Raw genomic sequence first — 21,590 nt, 5'->3', positions numbered from 1 at the left:
AAAAAAACACTATATACTCAATCTCGACATGGTCTGTTTTTTTTTTACAAACCGTCACATATGGCTTGCACCGCTCTTAATGGGAGAGTTGGCAGGATACAGCACACAACTTCCGGGACAATTGATGTTCAGGCTCCTTTGCAAATTGGCTACCACTGTTCAGTCACGCAAGGCTTGAGGTAGCATTTCCCGTTCTGACAGGTTATGAGAAGTTGAGGTCGAACGAGCCATAGAAAAATATATCTCGACATTGCCTGCAATAGACCAAGAAATCTTGCTCACAAATTGGCTCCAAGATTTCTCAATCACGGCCACCGAGTGGCCCCATCTCACCCCAGCATACGACCATTGGTGCAACTCCACTCGCCAGCTTGTCATGTACCGACCAATACTACAGTCGTTGTGTTCTTGTTCCAAAGAGAACAACAAAACATTCATCTTAGGTAACAAGACAAGTTTCAAAGATTTCAGACCTAAACGTTTTTGATCTATCTCTCCAGTCTGAATACCAAAGTTCTATAATTGGATATTATTTCTAGCTATTAAAAAAACAGATCGAATCATAGTTGTTTCCCATATCCCGATAGCGCAAATACAGAAACAGATGAAAGAAGATACTAGAGTGCAAGAAGATGAGATTCAGATTATTTGAAGGATCCACAAAAAAATCTGATGATGGTTTAGTTTATACAGTGTACAAACAGACAACAAAGGTAATGGAGTTCTTAGCTTATGATCTTTTTCTGGATATCCCTTCCTTTGCTATTCAGCTTTGTCCAGCTGAGGAAGTTGAAACTTCTGCGCTGCATACAGGACAAATCTGCAGAATAGACGATAATCCTCAATTTCTACAACTGCTTGTCTAAAAGCTGAGAAATATAGATAATTGTTTCTAGTTCCCGTGGAAGTTGATGACATGATCGCATACTGTAGGTAGTCTTAGTACAAACGCAATCCATAAACTCAACAAAAACATGAGATTACAGTCTGTATGTTCTACATATCTACAGACCATAAAGTTTCCAGCTATACACAGTTGTTGTGGTATTATCAGCTGCTGAGGCGGTTTTCTAGCATGAATATATCTTATCCTTACCAAAAGGGTATGTGTCAGTAGAAAAAGACAGTTCAAACAGTCTTCCTAATTATGTTTGTCAAGTTTCGCATAGCTGACTACAATAACTGAATGATATTATCTTCTCTAACAGGATCCTTCTATTGAAAGACATACCTTGTTTATCTTCAACCAGTTATTAATGCACTCCGAGTGGTAAGAATGTTTGCATGGAAGCAGTATCAAGTCATCGTCATCCTCATAGTCTAGACGACATATAACACACCTGCATAAGCATCTCAAAAAGTTAATTATCAGGCTACATGCAAAATGGTTTACTTAATTAGTGACAAAAAGGGCATTACGACTCATTGGTTCCGTTCTGATTTTCTCCATCTTTATATCTTTTTGAAGGCAAAGATGCAATTGTATCAGCTGACAACCCTCTACTCTCGGTTCCCACAATGTCGCCAAGCGCAAGCAACTCCTGCAAACATTGGATAGTGTAAAGAAATAAGCCGACACGTGTTGGGCATCTAAGTTATTGAACATCAAAATGCACTACGGATGTTAACAGTAGAGTCCCACATTTTTTAACAATAGCATTCACGTTTACTATAAATCGTTTCAGAAAATCATGAGAGGAACCAAAAGACATAGCACCTAAGTATGTTACCATACCTCATATGAAAGCTCATCAGGGTCCATCTCATCCCAGGCATCCTGCAAAAATAAAGCATACATAACGTGAGCGGAAACAGAATCAAATCACATACAAGAAGCCTTACTTTGTATGATTCTCTAGCCTATAATTATAATTCTAACTTCAGTCCACAGCGAGAACTTATGCTGCAAGGTGTGAGCATAACTCTCTCCAATAACAGTGACCACTTAACGCTACCAAAATACAATTGATTTTATTTTAACACTGGTTAATGCATTTTGACTTCCAAACATACAGTTGTGAAAAATTATATAGTAACATAAACGGTAAATAATTAGATACGACCTAGTACCAAAGCCCCAAACCATTCCATAGAGTAAGACTATCAAATGATACATGGGACAGAACAAGGTTAACTGACTTAACTACAAACAGTAAGTACCTTAGAGCATGATTATTGCAAAGGTTCTTAGCAAAAATCCTTAATATACATATATGTATATATATGTATATGTATATATTATATATGCGTATGTAATTGTTTGTTAAGGACTTTACGGAAACCGAAACCATATATAATTAAGGAACTTTCGGTTTCGATTTCCGTAAAGTCCTTAGCAAATAATTACATACGCATATATAATATATACATATACATATATATACATATATGTGTATTAAGAACTTTTGATAAGAATCTTTGCAATAATCATGCTCTAATACGCAGTGCGTATCTAACTAAGCCTATGGACTAAAAGGCTAGCACCACAGACTAAATTGTCACAAAAACAAAACAAACTAATGCCAGGACAGAATGATAGTAGTAGATATATTGAATCATGAACGATGCATCACTTCGATCATGGCAAGTTCCATGTCACAACTTTGTCCTTTGAACCCATATATGACTAAATAAATAAAAAAGGTTGGACAGTAGTGTTTACAGCTCAAGATCAGAAGTGTAAGGAGCCTACCTCAGAAGTATGATCATCATCCTCTAGAACTTCAACCCCTGCAATCAATAACAGTTCAACATAATCCCAAAACCAATACACATCAAAGAGAACTTGAGAGTGATGTCAATAACAATGTACTCACGATTAGCTAACCCAGTCAAGGCAGACAACCTATCAGCCATCTCCCTTGCCTCAGCTTCCTGAAGAGCTCTAGCAAAAGTTTCATCATCTGAATAACCAACTTCCTCGGTGGTGTCAGCGCCACCATTTTCCTGATCGTCTCCATTGGCTTGCACATCTTCCTGAGGATCATCATCTGTTTCGTATTCGTCTTCCTCCTCATCCTCGGGGTCATCAAACTCATCCTCCTCGTATACATAGCTTCCAGTTTCCCAGCTCCCATAGTCACTGATCTCACTGTTCATCGTCAGCATCATATACGCCCGCTCCTGAACAAACAACAATTCAACAATCGAATATCAAGAAAAGCCCTAACATCATCTGAAATAACGCAAGAAAAGAGCCCACACCTGTTCTTGGAGCGTGCGAGCGAGAGCAAGATCCGAATCGATCTGGCTCAGATTAGTGAAGGGAACCCTAGCCGAGGAAGATCGGGGAGGTACCAAACTCGATCCCCCGCTCTCATCATCATCCTCCACAGACACCGCTGCAACCGCCGTCTCCGCACCTTCCTCTCCTTTCTCGCTTCCGCTTACGGATTCCGAGACGACGACACCGGTCTGACGATTCTCCGGCGGCAACCGTGCATCGGCGTCGTTAACCTTGGTGGCTTGCTCGGCGGTGGCAGTGACGGCGACGTTGCTAGCGTGGTTGTTGTTGTCCTTCTCCATGGCCATGATTGTAAGGTAGGGTTTTCGAATCGGAGGTGAGATGGGGATTGGATTGTTGTGTGGGGGTCTGGTATCCAAAGGGGAATTATTCATGAATCGAAAGGCAAAATAGTGCTTCGAATTTTGAAATTATGCTATTTCTTTTAATTTGCAAGGATCCTACTCCTTTTTTGTTTCTTTCTGAAATCACCCCATATGTTTATTAATTACACCAACTTCCCCACTATTTTATGGAGGCCTTGTTCTTTGTTTAACACTGTTTAATTATTTTATTCTTGTTCTTCATTAGCTTTTTTTTTTTGCCTAATCCAAAAATCAATGATTCAGTTCAGATTGATAAATTATTTTACAATACTCATATTATATAACCTATGGGACTCGGTAGCTTCAATTTCAACTTATCTATTATTATTATCAGAAATGAACTTAGCTTACCGTGTATTCAAGTGAGAGCTAATACCAGATTCCAATTTGCTTCCGTGCACACATGAATTTGCTTGGATATAAGTTAATATAACTCGAAGAAAAACAAGTTTATCAGTGTTTTTTTATAAGAAAAGAGAAAACGAGCCAAGCAAAGGCAAAACTGATATATCATGTGTCGATGTGCAGAAAGGGGCGAGACGTCACAACTTTCCGCGGAAACGTGCAAGTAAACAAAACGTTGGCCTGATGAGAAGAGTAAAAGCTTAGGCGTATTCTTCTTCTTTTTTTCTTTTTTTTTAATAATCACTATAATATATAGTTTGTTTTTTAGTGTTAAAGGTTAATTCATCATATAAACTTGCTTATTAGTATTTAATATTTTGAAGTTTATATTGTTAGAATATAGCAACTGCGTTTTTCAGTTTTTATCTCGTTTTTTTTTATCAAGAACCTCACAGAATTAAAATTATTGCGTTTCTAACAAGTATTATCTTGGACATTTATAAGAAAATATTTTTTTCTTATAAAACAGCAAGGTTTCTTTTGTCTTCATATTTTTAGTCATGAATTTAAATTTTAGACGTTTTGGTTTTTATAATTTTAAAACAAGTATTATCATATGGGCGAAAAAACAATATTTAATAGGGAAATTTGCTTTGTTAAGAATTTCATATATTTTTTTGTGGCTCCTCCTTCACCGTTCATTCACTGCTTTATTTATCTCTTATTTCTCCTTCTCCTCATCTCCTCCCCCGCATCACCGTCGTGCTTTCCCTCACGGCGGTAAGCTTACGTGATCCCTCGACTTCTAGGTAAATTCTTGATATGGTCTTTGCTTCTTTGATTTCACCTCACTTGTTCCCGTTTTGATAAATCTCTCAAGAGATAAAACGAGTGAGGCTGCTTACGTTACGTTTCTCTGCTTTGTTTATGTCTCACTGTTGGTTTCAGAATTAGATGCATCATTCTCTATGAGATTCTTTATAAATTACAGCAAAACTTTATGGCTTGGCGTTTTTACATGCTTAACAGGAGATGATGAGCATTGTTTCAAGTCATCACCATCATTGTCAACCATCGTTTACACACGAACAACGATGCGGTATAGGAACACTTTCTAATAAGGTTCCTTACTCCGGTCCCTGTTTCTCCGGAAGATTGGCTTTCTCGCATAGCCTCTGCTTGAAGAGTTCTTGTAAGGAGCAAACTGGTAGTAGGAGAAGGTTTTCAAGATTTTGCAGTGTTGCGGATGACGGCATGAATCCAGATAGTTCGGATGACGAGGAAAAGGAATCACTCGATGATAAATCTAAAAGGGTATAATATATTCTTATCACTGAAGTCATGACTTGACATTAAAGTGTTCAGGTGATGTGACCGAGACATAGTTTATTTGTGCTCAATGCTCATATAATAGAACTCTGTTCAATAGTCATGTGAAACCGTAACTTCTCCTAGTTGTTAAGATTATTACAAGTCATGACTTCTGGGGTTAGGTTGATGTTACAATCTCTGCCAATGCTTCAATACACAACATTAGTAATAAGCATGCCGTTGTTTAGAATTTATTGATTGCTTGATATTCATCTGATCATATCTGAAGCATCTTTTGTTTTGTATTTAGGAAGCGAACGATATGAACCGGGCAAATCTTGAAAGAATGGTTGGGTCGGATGATTCTGCGTTTAACGGCTTAGATCTTGCAACACTCATCAGGCAGAAGTATGGAAGATCTTATGATGTTCAGCTCATCAAGAAGGTATGCCTTTTCCTAATTCAAGAGTGTTTGTGATCTTATGTATTTGCATTTTAGAGTCATATCTTAATGTTTCTTAGATGTGATTAATGTAGGAGTTCATGGGGAGGAATCTTCTTGCAATGAATGTCATGTGGAAGTACAGAGAACAGGTAAAGAGAATCATCATTTGCTATGTTTTGATCCTAAAAGAAGCCTTATGATTATTATAATCTTTCGTTTTCCATATTAATGTTATTTCGTTCAAGAATCTCTGGCACACAAAAGTGATACTTGTAAGCCTTTTTCTTCTATCTTTCTGCTGGTTCAATGCGTAGAGGTCTTTTCCTCTAACCGAAGAAGAATACATATTAAGACTTGACGATGTAGCAAACATGTTGAAATGCTGGGGAGCGGTCTCGCATATCCGTAACAGCCTAGCAAAGTCCAAAGAGCGACCCAGGATAGGGAAGGTGAGCTTATTACGCCTTAAACACAAACATATCAGTTAAATCACTTCAGTGCATATGAGAAGACCACTCTGAATATATGATTATACTTAAAAAAACTGAATCTTTTGTGTTTGAAAGATTTCTTTCTATTCATGCAGGCTGTTAGCATTTTCATAGACATGGATTCAACAGGTGGACGAGCAAACGAATGGATTTACAAGTAACAAAAGCGACCGGTTTACAAATCCTAAACCAAAGAAAGCAAAAAAAAAAAACCTTTTGTATCTAAAAATATAGTCATCAGATTCACTTTCAAAAGCTCTTCTGTGATAGTTATTTGCAGTTTGTGCTACATTTGATGTCTCAAATCATGTATTACATGTGTGTATAGTTTAAGTAGACACAAATCTCTACATGAACTCTCATAACCAATCACCACCACCCTCATCCCACCTACACGTCCTACATAATCATTAATTTGATCTCACAAAGAGAAGAAAAAGATTTATAATCATTATCATGTTTACTATTATTGATTGATGTTGTCACATCACGCTACACATCATCATCAACGTATGCTTCTTAACTTCATCATCAAAAGCATACATCCTTCTCTCCTCTCATCTCCACAACCACCAACAAGTAAAACATCATCATCATTCATCATCATTATCATCATCACCCTCATTGAGGGATTTAAATTGTTAATTGTATCGTCCACACGTTAATGCTACTAATTACTAAATACTAATAATATTAGTCGATCATAATGATCAATAGCAAGCAGCCGAGCATATTCCACCCCAGCTTGCAATTTCTTACAAATCATATAATAATGTGTAAATACAAATTAAATCACATGTTTTGTTTTGTTTTGTTTTATTGCCACGTAGAGTCATATGATAAGTATTTTTTGAATGAAAAATCAAAAGTTAAATAAAATTAATCTACATTTCGGCTAATATTGAAAAGTATACAAATCAAAATCCAAATAGAATGTATGTACGACTACTAGTAAATCTCTGGAGTTAAGTTTGACCGAAAAGGTAAAAGTGAAAGTACAACAAAGTCCTGCGCTTTTTATTACCTGACCCTCTCAAACATTAACACACAACACAGAACACCTAACAAGAAGAAAATAAAAAAACAGAGTCCCCCCAGAACCACATTTCCCCGGCGAATCCAACGTTCCCACCTTGAATCACCACTCCCTCGAACGCCGATGTACCCGAAGATAACGGTTCCTCGTCGCAATTCTTCATCCCTCCAAGAGAGAGTAAAGTAAACCTCCGCACAGTAAAAAAAAAAATTCCAAATCCGTCTCTGAAACGACGACGTATGGTCGATTACCGCCACGTCTCATCTCCGATCACGCCTTCAACCTTTACCGATGTATCTCCCTGCTTGAACAAGTCTCATCCCATCACAGTGACGCCGATCTCGGCTTCTCACCCAACCGGAGACTATTCCACGCTGATGATGATGATGTCGTCGCCGACGCCGTCAGGGTGTCCTCTCGCTAGGGTTCGGTTATCAGACCTTCTCCCTTACGAAGGAGCTCCTTCTCCTTCCTACGCGAGAGCCGTCGAGGATTTGTCTTCGTCTCTGATGAGATACAACGCTTCCGTGATCGAGCTCGGGAGCGAAGACGCCGCGCTGATGCGGTGTGGTCTCGAAGCCGCTCGCTTGTATTTCAGAACGCGAAATAGCGTTTCTGGTAAAGCCAATCGTGGTCTCTCCATGTACAGAGCTGGAAGGTTTGGGCTTCTTGATTTGTTACCAAAGTGGTCCACTGGTTATGTATATGTAATGAATGAGTGTTTGTTCTGTCTTTGGAATAGATCTGTTGAGGATTTGGATTCGTCGCCTCCATGTATGGCTGAGGTTTTTAGGTGTTTGGGTAAAGTAGCGAGAGCTGCTTTATCTGCAATAGCAAGGCATCTCCGTCTAAGAAGCGAGTAGGAGGATTGGTTTATGTTTACACTACTGTTGTTACAGTATCACCTCTTTTATTTTTTTTTTGTATTAAGTCAGACAATGTGGGATATGTTTTTTTGCAGTGTGTTTAACCATATGCTCGATGACTTTCCGCTAGCTCCAAATGAGGTCTCCTCGTCTGTGCTATTGGCTTCCTATGCTCATGGGTCGATCCAAAATGGGAAGCCTGCTTCTGGAGGTGGGAGTCTATCCGGTAATATTGAAATTGAGAAGGGTTTGTTGACACTCTTCTGCTCAGATGGCTCTGGCATTCAGGTCAACCTTTCCATGAACTCTCTCTCTCTCTCTCTCTCTCTCTCTCTCTGTGTGTTGAACGATACAGTATATACATTTTCAACAACAGACTAGTTTCTTAAGAATACTTTCATATGAATCTGACATGATCAGCTTGTTGGCTTGAAAATACCTTAGGTATGTGACCCAAATGGTCGTTGGTACGCAGCAGATAGTGGGTGTGAGATTGGTGATATCTTGCTCATTACTGGCAAAGCGCTTAGTCATGCTACTGCAGGTCTCCGTCCAGCTGCCTCTTATAGAGCTACTTCTGATCATTTGTCTGGCAGTGATACTCGCGGAAGGTATGTTTATAAAATTTTGATAATAACAAGACACGATTGCATGCTTACATGTTTTAATTAAATTGCCTGACTTTTCACTTGCAGGGCATCACTAGCATTTAGGCTTATGCCGAAAAGTAATGCTATACTAGATTGTTCCCCAGTAGAAGCAGCTGGCCATGTGATTCCACAAAGCTATGTGCCAGTGTCTGTCAGTCAGTTTATGGATAACCTCTTGGCCGAGAATGAGACTCCAGTTAGTCCGCCTGTGAAGACCAATGTAAGCTCATCCTTTCTTACAGTGGTAGAGATAATTGTCTAGATTGTAAAAGTACATTTAAACATACAATTTTTTTATATCTGTCAATAATGATGCCAGTAGTATAATGATATAAGTTTCTACGTTTGTTTAACATTCTGTACATTTGTTTAATGATCTCCTTTCATTTGGTCTTATGCTGGCATTACCTCAATAGTATAATGATACAAGTGTCTACTTTTGATGTTAACTGCTCAGAGCACATTGGTCTCATGTCAAGATACCTTCTGCTGATTTGTGTATGTCAGGTTTCACGGGATGATGTTTGCAAAGAGCCTTCCTTAAGAAGTGTTCTCTCGGATCCCATTTCGTGAGTACCAATTTTCCATTCATGTATTCTTATGGTTCGTTTGGATTACCTACTTTAGTCTGTTCAAGGAAAAAGTAGTCAGCATTGAAATCAGGGTTCTAATTCATATGTTTTTGCAAACTCTCTTGGATTGTTTAGCGGTGCGTTTCTTGAAGATGCTATTGTGGTCTCTTGTGGACATTCATTTGGTGGCCTCATGCTTAGAAGAGTCCTTGAAATGGTTGGTGTTTGTTTTCTTATGCTAGTTCCTTCCATGTGATGGTTCCTCTACATACCCAAGAATATTTCATAACCACAGTTATCTTCTGCACAGTCTAGATGTACGCTTTGCAATGCAGAAATTGAGACCGGGTCTCTGGTTCCTAACCATGGTAACTCTCTCTTATAATCTGTTTTCCTCAACAAATGATACAGCCAACAGTGTAGTCTTTTGGCCTTTGACATAGACAAACAAACTTAACTTTTCTCTTTAATGTCAAAACACCTAGCTCTTAGAGCTGCCGCTTCAGCTATAAAGCAACAAGATGATAAAAGACTTTTCCACAACGCAGCCATGCGGAGGCGTCGAAAAGAAATGAGTGATCAAATGGATGTGGTAAGATCATTTGACACTGAACTACATTGTTAATAGCTTTGTATGTCTTTGGTGGTTTCTATTAAATATTTCCATCTCTCCAAACTTATCAGTCTGCGTCATCCTTTTGTTTTCTGTTTACCTTATCTTATATAATTGATGGACCTCTGATAAAAGTTGCAGGAACATGGAGATCCAGCTACGGATGATGGATCACAGCAGCGAGTGGTTCATTATCCATTTGCTGTAAACGAGAAAGTACTTATCAAGGTATGCCATTATTGTTCATATTTTGGCTTCTGATCCATCTATTCCAACATATACTCTTATGAAACACATTTCACCGTTGCCAGGGTAACAGGAGAACACCGGAAAAGTTTGTTGGAAAAGAAGCAATTGTTACATCTCAATGTCTCAATGGCTGGTAACTAAAACTCTGCTTTGTAGGCTAAAAGGGAGTTGTTGAGCTCAGTTCCCAAACTCATTTGTTTTCATGATATTAGGTATCTGTTAAAGATTGTGGAGAGTGGAGACAGTGTTCGGCTGCAATATAGATCCCTGAAAAAGATGACAAACGATGACAGAGGAGGAGGAGGCCTACTTGTTCAACCGGTTGAGAGCAACAGCTTGTAGAATGTAATCATTGTATTTGAGCATTTCTATTTCTTTTCTTCTTAATATTCTCTATTTCTAGAAAGAAAAAGAAAAAAAAAAGGTAATGTAGTTTGGGGTTTGAGACTGCATAAGTTTAAAATCCTTTGGGTTAGAGAAGTGGTAAAAGACTGTGGAAAAATATATATTAGCCTCCCAAGTATTAGAGGTTGTACAGAACAAAGTGTTAGATTATAAAGGAGAAGAGTAGCCAACTATGAATTTGGTCTATATGATTATCGTTTTTCTTGGGTGCTTGATTACTTATCTAATCCCTTGTAGTTGCGGTGTTGAGAGTTTCTCGTATCCAATGATACTTGGCTTGGCGAGGCCATAGAAACAAATATGTTATTACAGATTATCTAGATCATCTTATTTCCAAATATGCTGTCAAACCACACCCCATTGTTTCCTTTCATTGGTTGACGCATATGAAAGGCAAGCAATTATCTCATATACGAAGGGGAAGATGGTCGATTCTTGACATTTTCCACAAAGCTTTTAACGATCGGCTATGAGCGGGGGAGCTCAGGGCTCAGTCGCTCTCTAATTTGCCTCTTGGTGTCAGTTATAATGTCATCATTGTTATACTGATGGGTCTTGGATTAATGAAAATAGCAGAGGAGGAATGTGGTGGGTTCTCTATGTGATTCTCACAACAAACCAATTCTACAAAGCTCCACTTCAACGACAGATACAAGTTCAGTACTTGAGATGGAAGTCTTGGCATTAAAAGTAGCTACCCTTCATATGAACTGGTTAGCTTATCAAAATGTTATGTTCATCTGAGCATCATCTGACAACAATACATCTTTTTATTGAAACATGTAAAGTGTCTCATTTTTTATCAGAATCTAAAATTCCACCATTTTTCTTTAAAAATTGTAAAGTTCTGTGTTTATTGTCGAAGTGGGAAATCTCATTTCTTCACCAACAACAAAATTTATCAGAAATAAATAAAATTAATTGTGTTATATATTACTATTTTTGTCAACTATTATGTTATATCCCTTAATTATTAAAGAAGAAGCAAAAAAAAACTTTACATATTTAACTTTTACCATTTCATTACTAGACTATGTACCAAGTTTTGGCCTACCATATTGTATTTTATCTGATGATGTTTATTTTGTATTTTGTAATAATTTTTGCATATTTACCGTAGGGTCTTCCATACCTGATTATCAGCAATATTTCCATTGAGGCTAACCTAACATATATATATATATATATATATATATATATATGTATATAATTTTATAGTGTCGGTAATTTAGAAAATCTAATTTCTCTCTGAAGAAACACTAACAATGACGACTATCTCAGATCTTCCGTGGGATTTGGTAGAGAAGATACTCTCTAGGGTTTCTATAACTAGTATCGGAGCGGTAGGATCCACTAGCAAACTATGGAACCGTTTGTGCAAAAATCGGATATGGCGTAACCTAGAAGCAAAGAGGCATCAGTTTCTAGGGTTCATGGTGAAGAACTATAAGCTTTGTTTGATAAGATTTAATCTTCTTGGAATCCTGAACGAAGAAAAATTTGTGGATCCATCTATAAAGGAGATCATCGGGGATTCACTACTTAATCAAGTCGATGTAACTAAAGTCTTCCATTGCGATGGCTTATTGTTATGCGTCACCAAGGACAAAGAGGAGGTGGACAGAACTAGCCTCGTGGTCTGGAATCCCTGTTTGGGACAAATCAGGTGGATCCAACGACCAAGAAATAACTACCACAGGTTAGACAGGTATGCTCTGGGATATGACAAGAAGAAGAACCGTAAACATAAGATCTTGAGGCTCTTGGATGATGACATCGGAAACAAAGTTTTTGCATACGAAATCTATGATTTCAGCTCTGATTCATGGAGGGTTCTTAAAATCACTCCGGACTATGATATTATGTTTTTTCAACGCGGCGTGTCTCTTAAGGGAAATGCTTATTTTTTTGCCACAGAAAAACTACAAGTAGTAGTAACAGAAGAAGAATACACACCAGAGCCACATAAATTTTTAATCTGTTTTGATTTCACAACAGAGAGATTTGGACCGCCTCTGTCTCTTCCGTTTAACCACTATACTAGCGATACTGGGACTTTGTCTTCTCTTAGAGACGAGAAACTCGCAGCTTTATATCAGTGCTGCGATATGGCTGAGGTGGAGATTTGGGTGACGACTAAGATTGAGGAGCCTAATGCAGTGTCGTGGATCCCCTTCTTAAGAATTGACTTGGAACCACTCACAGGTTTTGATTTACAGTTTCAGCATGATGGTGCGAGTTTCTTTATTGACGAGGATAAGAAAATCGCTGTAGTTTTTCATTTAGACAGTTCTGATCAAATGACCTACTACGACGATGACCTCATTGGAGAGAATGGATCATATGAAGTTACGTGCAACGACACAGCTTATATCATTGGAGAGAAAGGATACTTTCGAAAGGTTGGTCTAGGAGAAGGTGTCAAGGACCCAAGCCCGCTCAACTTGGGAGAATATTGTCCACTTGTGTGTTCTTCCTCTTATATTCCGAGTTTAGTGCGTATAAACTGACCAATTTACCGGAGAATGAAGAATGATCATACTTTTTTTTTCTGTCAATCTCTTTTCAAGACTGATTATTTCTATTTGGTTTTAGTTTATCAGAAACATAATTTCTCTTGTTTTATTTTGGAAACATTCTCTGTATTTAGTTAAACAGTTTTAACTAACGTACATATTAATTAAAGCCATTTCGTAGGAAAAACGCATGTCAAGAACAGTTAATTCACCACTTTTTATCTCCAATATAAAAAAAAAAAATCAATATAAACCAACCACTTATGGTTTTTGTCTGTGTGTTTGGGTTTATTTAGACAAACTTTTCTGTAGATGACACAAAAAGAATGAAAAGAGAGTAAAAAAAAAACTCTCTTAAAGCAAGAACAAAGCTTCTAAATAATCATCAACATAAGCCAAGCAAGGCCAATAATCAGTTCTCATATGAACCAATGTCGACTCTTCCCCAACTTCCATTTCAAACAGCAGATGATATCTCGGAGGCAAAAACATCAGCATCTTTATCTTTCCCAACTTCCCTCTACTCCTACTCATCGGAACCTCTTGATCGTCTCCATATCCTATGTATGTAAGACGTAGAGGGTCTCTGTTAGTTCCTGTGGCCCCCATTGATGAAGAAGCAGTACCCTGACCTCCTTCTTCTTCTTCCTCCTCCCGCCACACAATGTTCTCGATGATTCCTCCTTCTCTTACAATGTTCACAAGCTGTTCTCCAGTGATAGCTACCACAAAGGGTGCCAAGTGAAGCTCGCTGGCTTGTACAACAGTTTCTGCATGGACTTCGAGAAGTTTCACTGACCGAGTCCCACTGATTGCTGCAGTGGTTTTGCCTCCTTTTAGTGCAAACGTTTCGTGTGCTGTGCTTGACGATGAACCGCAGACTTCCCACAAAGCACTGAATAGATCTGCGTAGTAGCTTGGGATTGTGTCTTCAGGTTCATCGAGTGGGGCAAGAGCTTTCAAGAACATGTCTTCGATCCCCACGGGAACACTCTCGAGTTTCCCTTGAATCATCTGACCACTCTCTGCATTCGCTTCCATCGAAACCTCAACCAAACCAGGTGTTGGTTCTCTAGGTTCGAGTTCAACTGTCACAGACGCTCCTCCTCCTCCCAAGCCATCTTTCTCCTCCTCTATCGTTGTGTTTCCCAACAAGACTATCTCCAAAGAACCTTCATCGTTGGGTACATTCTTGTCCCACTCACCTAGAAGGAAAGGTATGCGGCAAAATGGTATAGAGCCATAAGGTGCTGAAGATGAGAATTTAACCACGGTAGCGAATAAAGCAGGAGGTGCTGCGTCCACTTTATTATCTAACTCAGGACTCTGAGTTTGACTACCCCATACGCTGCTATACGGTTCAGCATCCAATCTCAAAGTACAGTTTATCCTCACCTTGATTCCAGGCATGTGTCTGAGATCAGGAACCACCGAGAAGTATCTCCTCAACCTTTCGAGAATCTCACCTACCTTTGCATCCATCACTCTCAACGTCGGCTTTCCTGATTCAATCCTACGAGAATTCTCCGGTAAAAGCTGGAGCTCTTGACTCCTCTCCGGCTCAACTTCATCGACCTGAACTTTGCTTTCGACAATGCTGCTTCCAACGCCTAGTGATGATGGTAGAGACAAGGACCATGACTGTTTCACTAGCAGGGAAGTGACACGTTCGAGATGAATATATGATGAAATGTTCCAAGATTTGTTAGGATCATAACGGAAACGAGGACTTTGGACGGTGAAGAACGCAGCAGATGAATGAGTTGATGGAGAGACTGTATCTGCAGGCTTCAAAATGTTCTTTAACCTCCTTCCTGGTATACACACCAGCATCCTCAGATATATCCTGCAATTTAATTCACCAGTTTTAAAAGAGGTTAAGCTTTAATGCAATAATGAATTGTTTTAGTGTGTGCCATATAGTTTCCATATACCTAGCGTTGTCTCTGACATCTAGATCAGGAAAATAGAGACAGATTAGAGAGAGAAGACGAGAGAGTCCAAGAAACAATCTAGAGCTCTTGTGGTGACTCAACAACGTTCGACAGACGCCAAGAACTTCGGTGCCTTGATCCCACAGTCTCAACCCCACATCAGACCCGCGCTTGTCAACAAGTGTAAGGACAAACTTGGTGAGGAGCTTTATCAATCTAGAAGGAGGTATTGTATCGTTCTCCGCAATCCGATGGAAGAGCGGGAAGTAAGGTGTTAACAAACAGCTTTTCTCGAGCTTGGGAAGAAGTTTCTCATCTATTGTCTGAAGAAACCTCTCTCCTAACCACTGATGCTTTTCACAGTTTATCAACCGCTCAGTAAAAGACACAACGACAGGGACCAAGATTTGGAACTTTGAAGTCATGTCCACCAGTAACCCCTGGATTTTAAGTATAGAAGATAATCAAAACAAAAGTGAATCATCATCAAGCAAAAGACCAAGAAGCAAGTAAAACCAGACCTGCAAGTTTTGGAAGAGGCTAGACTCCATAAGGCTTCTAGTGGTGGAAGGGTCAGAGTCAGAGTGTGTAGAAGCAGATATCAGAAACTTGTGTAAAGTACGGAACGCTACACCAGTTTCTGAGCTCCAAGGAGGCAACCATTTGAAATCCGAAACAGAGACCAAGCACTCCTGCAACAACTCCCCTGAAGATTTTCCACTCAAACCAACAGAGCACTGAACCAGCAGATCAAGCTTCAAAGCTTTCAAACCTAGCGGATCAAATACACCAGGATGAAACTTCTGACCCATCTCCAAAACAGACTTCCTCTTCACAACCTCTCCACTCAGCAAACCCATTAACCAGTGAAGCGAAAGCAAGCGGAAGACAAGATAGATCTGAGTCTCCTTGGAGAGAAGCAACAGACGTCTCATGATATCTTTCTCCTGTCCCTCGAAGGCATCAGGGAACTTAGTATACATAAGCAAGACAACATGACACAGCATAGGATCAAACGAGTAAACCATCCCTAAAAACTGAACTTTCAACATGGACGCTTGCAACTCCAGCGCAGACGCAAGCGGCACCACCATTCCCATAAACTCCATCATAGCGCAAGACGTGAACAGATACGGAGACTCCAGGAGAAACGCCAGCGTCCTCCTCAGCTCCTTCTGATCCGGCCCCAACCCTTGACTCTGACTCTGATCCCTCATCCAATTAGGAGCATTGAAAGGAACCAAAGGCACGGAAGTACTGAGAAGCGAAACCTTCAGCTTCTTGTTAACGACATTGTAAACAACTGTGGTGAACAAGAGAAGGTAAGCTTGCACGGCGTGCGTTCTCTCCGCTTGGCACAGCGACCAAAGGTGCCCAGCGACTTCGGATAACAAACCAGGAAACGCTCTCTCGAGCTGACGCAAGCACTCGCACGCGACGGCACGTGCCTGTCTATCGAACCCGTGGTTAGGACGGTTCACGAGCGCGAGGAGCAAGTCCACGACGGCCTCCACGTGGCGGCGCAAGGAGAGAGAAGACTCGACCGACGCCGCGAGGACCGACGAGAAGGAGATCAAAGCCTGCTCCTTTAACCCGTCCGCCGTGGGAGACTGGACGATCGCGCGGAGAGCGTCGACGAGGCGGTCGAATGTCTCGTCGCCGCGTCCGGCGAAGAGGGTCTCGGAGAACTCGTCGAGGAAGACGAGGATCGAGAGTTTGGAAGGTAAAGGGAGGTCCTTTTTGAGGAGGGAGGAGAGGGCGAGGTCGGCGAGGGAGTCGATGGAGAAGACGGAGGTGAACCAGTCGCGAGGAGCGCCGGAGTCTTGGAAGTCTTCGATGAGGACGTCCCAGTCGTGGACGGAGAGAGGTCTCGCCGGAGGAGTCGTCATGCTCCGATCGAATTATTAAAGGATCTGAATCTGTGGAGAAACTAAAACGAAGACATTTGAGACGATAAGACAGGTCTCTTGTTGTCTCGCCGGCAACAAGTACCACTCCGTAGGGAAACAGAACAATTCACAGATGCTGACTCATTATTTACTTTATTTTATTCATTTTCTGTATTTTTATTTCTATTTATTTAAGTGTATGTCATTTTCTTGACAATATATTTTGAAAAATACTATTTAAATAGGATCAAAAAAGTTTTCATCATAAATTAACATATAAAATCATAAAATAGTATTTATTAAAAATATATACTCAAATATATTCTTGAGATCTAATTTAGTGTTTAGGATTTAAAGTGTGACAGATATTCCCTCCGTTTCATATTATTTGTCGTTCTAAGTTTTTGCACACAGATTAAGAAAATATTTAATTTTACATATTTCCAAAATAAAAATACTATTACCAATACACATCGACCAATATAAAAATAGAATAGAGAATATTTTCAATAAATTTTATATTGAAAACCGAAAACGACACTTATTTTGAAACAAAAATTTTGCTCTAGAACGACATATAATTTGAAACGGAGGGAGTAATAATTATTTTAAAATAAATATTTGTTTATATAAGTTTATTATTTGCTAAAATAATGTAACTTTTTATAGTTTATTGAATGATTGATTTTATGGTGCTATTTTGTTACAATGTGTTATTTAGCTTTAATGAAAGTTGGCCTAATTTGAATATAAACCTCTTATTAAATGTTATACAACTATAAACATTACAAGAGAGATTACAAATCAGCTGCGTTTGTAGAACTAAGGCATCAGAACGATGTTTCGGACAGCGAGTAACCGTTTTGTAGTCGCATCATATACTCAATCCTCATTTTGCATCATCAGGTTTTAGGCCACCAGCTACGCTACTGGAAGAAGTGTTGTCCCGGACGCTTGGAGAAGAAGAACACTTGCTTGAGTGAGAGCTTTCTTCCACAGAGTTGTTGTTGCTGTTTCTCTTGCACCTCTTGCTCTTCTCTGGCCTTTGTAATGTATCCTACAAATACACAATTTTTTCTAATAAAAAAAAAGAGATGTCTAGCTTCTGACTGATCACATTAGTTCTTTGTCTCACCTTATCAGACGTAGATCCAGGAGTTTTTAACTCGAGTTGTGTGGCAACGTCATTGGAGTCCTCTGCTTTCTCAGACCTGCTGCTCTCTCTTGAAACCTTTGTTCTAGGTTCCCTGGAACGGTTGTTCTGTGGTATGTGCACGGATTGTTGCTCAACGACTGTATTAGGAGGCTGCATATAGGGCATGTAAGGCGCTGGCATCATGCTAGGGTTCTGGTTGCCAAAGTAAGTGTAAGATGGCATTGGTGGATGATGATGCATTGGGATTGAACCGGGAGGCATAGCCATAGGCATTGGATATGGAAAAGAAGGTGGTGGAGCCATCATGACGGTGTGATCCATCGCAGCTCCCCACGGAGACATTGACCTTAATCTCTGCTGGTACTGGAGATTGAGATTCTCTATATCTGATTTGAGCGATGTCTTTTCTTCTCTCAGGTCGTTTTTCTCCTGTGTCAGCTACAGAAAGAAGCGTTGTTATGTAAGCGAGTATTTTTTTTGCCATTGATTAAAAAACAAAACAAGTCCTATAAAAGACAGAACGCAAGTACATATCTATATATACAGGTGAGAAAATGTTCACCTCGCGGGACTCATCAGTCAAAGCGGTGTACTCAGATTTGAGTTTGGTGACTTCAGAAGTGAGGTCTTTGAGCAACTGAAGAGTATCAGTGAGAATGGTAGCTTTGTCATTCTTGGGTCTTTCTGGATCTGTAAACAAGAACATGTAATGTGAGGAGGGATGTTACTTAAATCATGTAATATAAGAGAGATGATAAAATGAATCGTTTTACCGAGTACATTTCCAAGTTCGACAAAATGCTCATTAAGTTTCTCCCTCCTCAACTTTTCACGTCCTGCTTTCTGGGACTTCCTAGCTGAAACATCCATAACCCTCCTCTCAAAACTACTACAAAACAGAAGAATTGCAGTCAGGCTGTCTGAGAATGCAAATCAAACTAAGATCAAGGAAACATTGAACTAGTCTTGGGATAATCACAAACTTCAAATTGATTCTCCCGCTTAACATAATCTGGTTCTTGTAAACTAAGTATCATCCTACATGTACAGATGGTCCATATGAACCGGTTCCTATTATTTTTTAGTCAATCATTCTAAACCGGGTTTGGTAATAGCATCTATCAAAAAAAAGAAAACTTGTGTGAAGAAAGGAATCTTCAATTAGTCCATCACAGATTCCCCCCTGATGAAGTTTGCATACACACTTTCAAACACTTGAAGCTAAGTTCAAACAATCAAAACTTAATGCCTTTGATTGAAGAAGCATCTAACTAGCTGGACAAATTATCGAAACCCTAAGGAAGAGGAATGTCAATTGAAGCCGATCTATTGGGGGAAAAAAGGTAACAGACTCACCGGCGGAGACGGTGACGGAGAGATTCGATTGAGATGAAGACAATGGCAAAGGTTCGACGAAGAAAGAAAGATTCTTCTTGTTCGTTCGTGCTAGCCCCGCTCTCTCTCTCTCTCTCTCTGCTCTCTCACAAGAGCATTATGCCATTATCCCTTTTTCTCAATTATTTCGACGTTTTTTATTTTCATTTCATCCTACTTGACATCATTTTTTTTTGTTTTCGCACTGACATTTTAATAATTTCAATTTCGCCATCAAAGATCCATTTATCTCTATTTTTGCCTTGAATTTATGCATTGATCAAAAGACACCTTCAATAGTTGATTTTGTTTCGGATTTTTTTCATCTCACAAATTGATCGTGAAACTGAGTTCCAAAATATTAGTTTGATTTTCGTTTTCAAAGTCTAAGACAAGCTTCAACGGTCCAAATCTCACAAGAACAACATGTGAAGCCAATGCCCACTATAACTTCTTACACAAAAAGCATGGTCTTTGCACGGATCAAACCGAATGATTTTAACTACTGGTGGGGTGATCCATCTTCAATCTTTGATCAAAGCAACGACTTTCTCTATGATGCTCTTAAGCGCAGGTGCACTAACAGAACACTTGTTGTCACCCTCGAAACACGACTTCCCCTGTTCGGCCGCTCTGCAAAGCTGTGGATCCAAAGGAACACTCCCAAGAAACGGCACTCCCATCTCCCTACACATCCTCTCTGCACCACCTCCGCTACGGTCAAACACTTCGCTGTAAGCCAATACGTTGACGAGCTCCGGTGCGTTCTTTCTTAAACAAGAGATCACTTCCTCTGTCACGTCAACAACGGAGGATCCAAACTCTGAATGCAGCTTCTTGAACTTGACATCCGCTAACGGTTGACACAAACCGCTCATGTTCTCCACTACTCCTAGCACGGGAACGCCGACTTTCTTGCAAAAGCTCACTTCTTTTCTCACATCGATCAACGAGACTTCCTGTGGGGTCGTGACGATGATCGCACCATCGATCCCAGTGGCTTGGAGGTACTGAACTATTGAGATGTGCTCGTCCGATGTTCCTGGTGGGGCATCAACCACGAGGTAATCGATCTCTCCCCAGTAAACGTCTTTCAAGAACTGTTTGATGAGAGCGTTCTTGCGAGGACCTCTCCAGACCACAGCTTCGTCGGAGTTAGGGAGCATGAAGCCTATGGACATGACGCCAAGGTTGTCCTCCACGTAAACCGGGGACCAACCGAGGTTGCTCTGGTGAATCTCATGCCCTTCAAGGCCTAGCATCTTCGGCATGCTTGGGCCGCATATATCTATGTCCATCAGACCTACCTGGTGATCCATTCCCGCGAGGGCAAAGGAGAGCTGAGCTGAGAAAGTGCTCTTGCCAACCCCACCTTTCCCGGATAAAACAAGAATCTTGTGCTTGACAGTGCTCATTCTCTCTGCTACTGCCACCAAATCTGAATGAAACAGAACAAACGTTAGTACAACGACTATAGCTGAGTAACTTTAAAGTCTGTGACTCAAGCACATAAATCGACAGTAGCATCAAATCAGGGGTCTTATCACAAGGTGTTGCTCTCAAAAGGAAGCCACAACTCTAAGAGAGCTAACAAATCTTTTAAAATGCATGTTGTCAGTTAGCTAAGACAGTATCTTTTCTTCTTGTTCTACATATCCAAAGCCAGTATTACAGATTTATACACCTCTATGTAACAAAAGCAAACCGTATGGACTCAAAAGCAAAAACATACAAAACCCTAATTCAAATGTAATCGATGATAATAGCATGATCGAGAGAGAGTAAGGCGAACCTGGATCAGGTCCTTTGGGAGCTGTGGCACATACTTCCTGATTAGGGCAACCTGCACAAGAATCAGACTTTCCAGCAGTTTCCGATTGAGGACCTGGGCAATCTAGAAACCAAAGAACACGAACAATAATTAGGCTAAAGAACACACATATGAGCTGAAGAAAAAGGTAAATTGAAGTTGCTTACGTTCATTGGCGTTCTCTGGAATCTCTCCGTTCTCCATGGCGACGACGACTTGTGATTCCCTCTCTGATTAGTCGCTGGAGATTTCGTTTATACGTTAAACCACGCTTCTGGCTGTGACGCGTAGAGAAACCAAAGTTCTCTTGTGAAATGTT

At 39.9% G+C, this 21,590-nt stretch overlaps 7 protein-coding genes across 10 annotated transcripts; 3 read left to right on the top strand and 4 right to left on the bottom strand.

The window, feature by feature from the left end:
• Window positions 1–618: 618 nt before the first annotated feature.
• On the bottom strand, window positions 619–3,619 carry LOC108806229 (E3 ubiquitin ligase BIG BROTHER-related). Its single transcript, XM_018578279.2, has 7 exons — window positions 3,205–3,619; window positions 2,817–3,123; window positions 2,693–2,730; window positions 1,736–1,777; window positions 1,420–1,541; window positions 1,232–1,340; window positions 619–820 (listed from the first exon to the last, which is right to left on the bottom strand). Exons 1-7 carry the CDS (start codon window positions 3,616–3,618, stop codon window positions 767–769), a joined length of 1,086 nt encoding a protein of 361 aa, XP_018433781.1. The 5' UTR covers window position 3,619; the 3' UTR covers window positions 619–766.
• Window positions 3,620–4,604: 985 nt separating this feature from the next.
• Window positions 4,605–6,551, top strand: LOC108808916 (uncharacterized). 2 transcript variants are annotated; one of them, XM_018581020.2, is made up of 6 exons: window positions 4,605–4,734; window positions 4,984–5,268; window positions 5,576–5,710; window positions 5,803–5,859; window positions 6,025–6,159; window positions 6,297–6,551. In XM_018581020.2, exons 2-6 carry the CDS (start codon window positions 4,987–4,989, stop codon window positions 6,360–6,362), a joined length of 675 nt encoding a protein of 224 aa, XP_018436522.1. In that variant the 5' UTR covers window positions 4,605–4,734; window positions 4,984–4,986; the 3' UTR covers window positions 6,363–6,551. The 2 variants fall into 2 exon arrangements, with proteins under 2 accessions (XP_018436522.1, XP_018436521.1); XM_018581019.2 differs by having other exon boundaries at window positions 4,608–4,763.
• A 683-nt stretch (window positions 6,552–7,234) lies between these two features.
• Window positions 7,235–10,765, top strand: LOC108806461 (uncharacterized). 2 transcript variants are annotated; one of them, XM_056988011.1, is made up of 12 exons: window positions 7,235–7,895; window positions 7,980–8,096; window positions 8,199–8,391; window positions 8,548–8,714; window positions 8,799–8,973; window positions 9,261–9,322; window positions 9,461–9,542; window positions 9,636–9,693; window positions 9,811–9,917; window positions 10,080–10,166; window positions 10,250–10,320; window positions 10,400–10,765. In XM_056988011.1, exons 1-12 carry the CDS (start codon window positions 7,477–7,479, stop codon window positions 10,527–10,529), a joined length of 1,668 nt encoding a protein of 555 aa, XP_056843991.1. In that variant the 5' UTR covers window positions 7,235–7,476; the 3' UTR covers window positions 10,530–10,765. The 2 variants fall into 2 exon arrangements, with proteins under 2 accessions (XP_056843991.1, XP_056843990.1); XM_056988010.1 differs by having other exon boundaries at window positions 10,074–10,166.
• A 1,073-nt stretch (window positions 10,766–11,838) lies between these two features.
• LOC108807714 (putative F-box protein At3g20030) lies at window positions 11,839–13,112 on the top strand. The gene has a single exon (XM_018579964.2). It carries the CDS (start codon window positions 11,858–11,860, stop codon window positions 13,100–13,102), a length of 1,245 nt encoding a protein of 414 aa, XP_018435466.1. The 5' UTR covers window positions 11,839–11,857; the 3' UTR covers window positions 13,103–13,112.
• Window positions 13,113–13,306: 194 nt separating this feature from the next.
• LOC108813087 (uncharacterized) lies at window positions 13,307–17,067 on the bottom strand. Its single transcript, XM_018585522.2, has 3 exons — window positions 15,564–17,067; window positions 15,043–15,482; window positions 13,307–14,954 (listed from the first exon to the last, which is right to left on the bottom strand). Exons 1-3 carry the CDS (start codon window positions 16,929–16,931, stop codon window positions 13,463–13,465), a joined length of 3,300 nt encoding a protein of 1,099 aa, XP_018441024.2. The 5' UTR covers window positions 16,932–17,067; the 3' UTR covers window positions 13,307–13,462.
• A 586-nt stretch (window positions 17,068–17,653) lies between these two features.
• Window positions 17,654–19,606, bottom strand: LOC108806189 (transcription factor bHLH121). Of its 2 annotated transcripts, none has more exons than XM_018578236.2 (5): window positions 19,444–19,606; window positions 18,861–18,973; window positions 18,650–18,777; window positions 18,067–18,525; window positions 17,654–17,988 (listed from the first exon to the last, which is right to left on the bottom strand). In XM_018578236.2, exons 2-5 carry the CDS (start codon window positions 18,955–18,957, stop codon window positions 17,821–17,823), a joined length of 852 nt encoding a protein of 283 aa, XP_018433738.2. In that variant the 5' UTR covers window positions 18,958–18,973; window positions 19,444–19,606; the 3' UTR covers window positions 17,654–17,820. The 2 variants fall into 2 exon arrangements, with proteins under 2 accessions (XP_018433738.2, XP_018433737.2); XM_018578235.2 differs by having other exon boundaries at window positions 18,861–18,976; window positions 19,444–19,601.
• A 193-nt stretch (window positions 19,607–19,799) lies between these two features.
• Window positions 19,800–21,590, bottom strand: LOC108837959 (cytosolic Fe-S cluster assembly factor NBP35). Its single transcript, XM_018610949.2, has 3 exons — window positions 21,439–21,590; window positions 21,254–21,355; window positions 19,800–20,899 (listed from the first exon to the last, which is right to left on the bottom strand). Exons 1-3 carry the CDS (start codon window positions 21,473–21,475, stop codon window positions 19,986–19,988), a joined length of 1,053 nt encoding a protein of 350 aa, XP_018466451.2. The 5' UTR covers window positions 21,476–21,590; the 3' UTR covers window positions 19,800–19,985.

The sequence above is a fragment of the Raphanus sativus genome, chromosome 6 (assembly GCF_000801105.2).
Source record: "Raphanus sativus cultivar WK10039 chromosome 6, ASM80110v3, whole genome shotgun sequence".
NCBI classification, from domain to species: Eukaryota; Viridiplantae; Streptophyta; class Magnoliopsida; order Brassicales; family Brassicaceae; genus Raphanus; species Raphanus sativus.
Note: the sequence above shows the minus strand (reverse complement) of the source record. Positions and strands in the feature narration are given on the sequence as shown.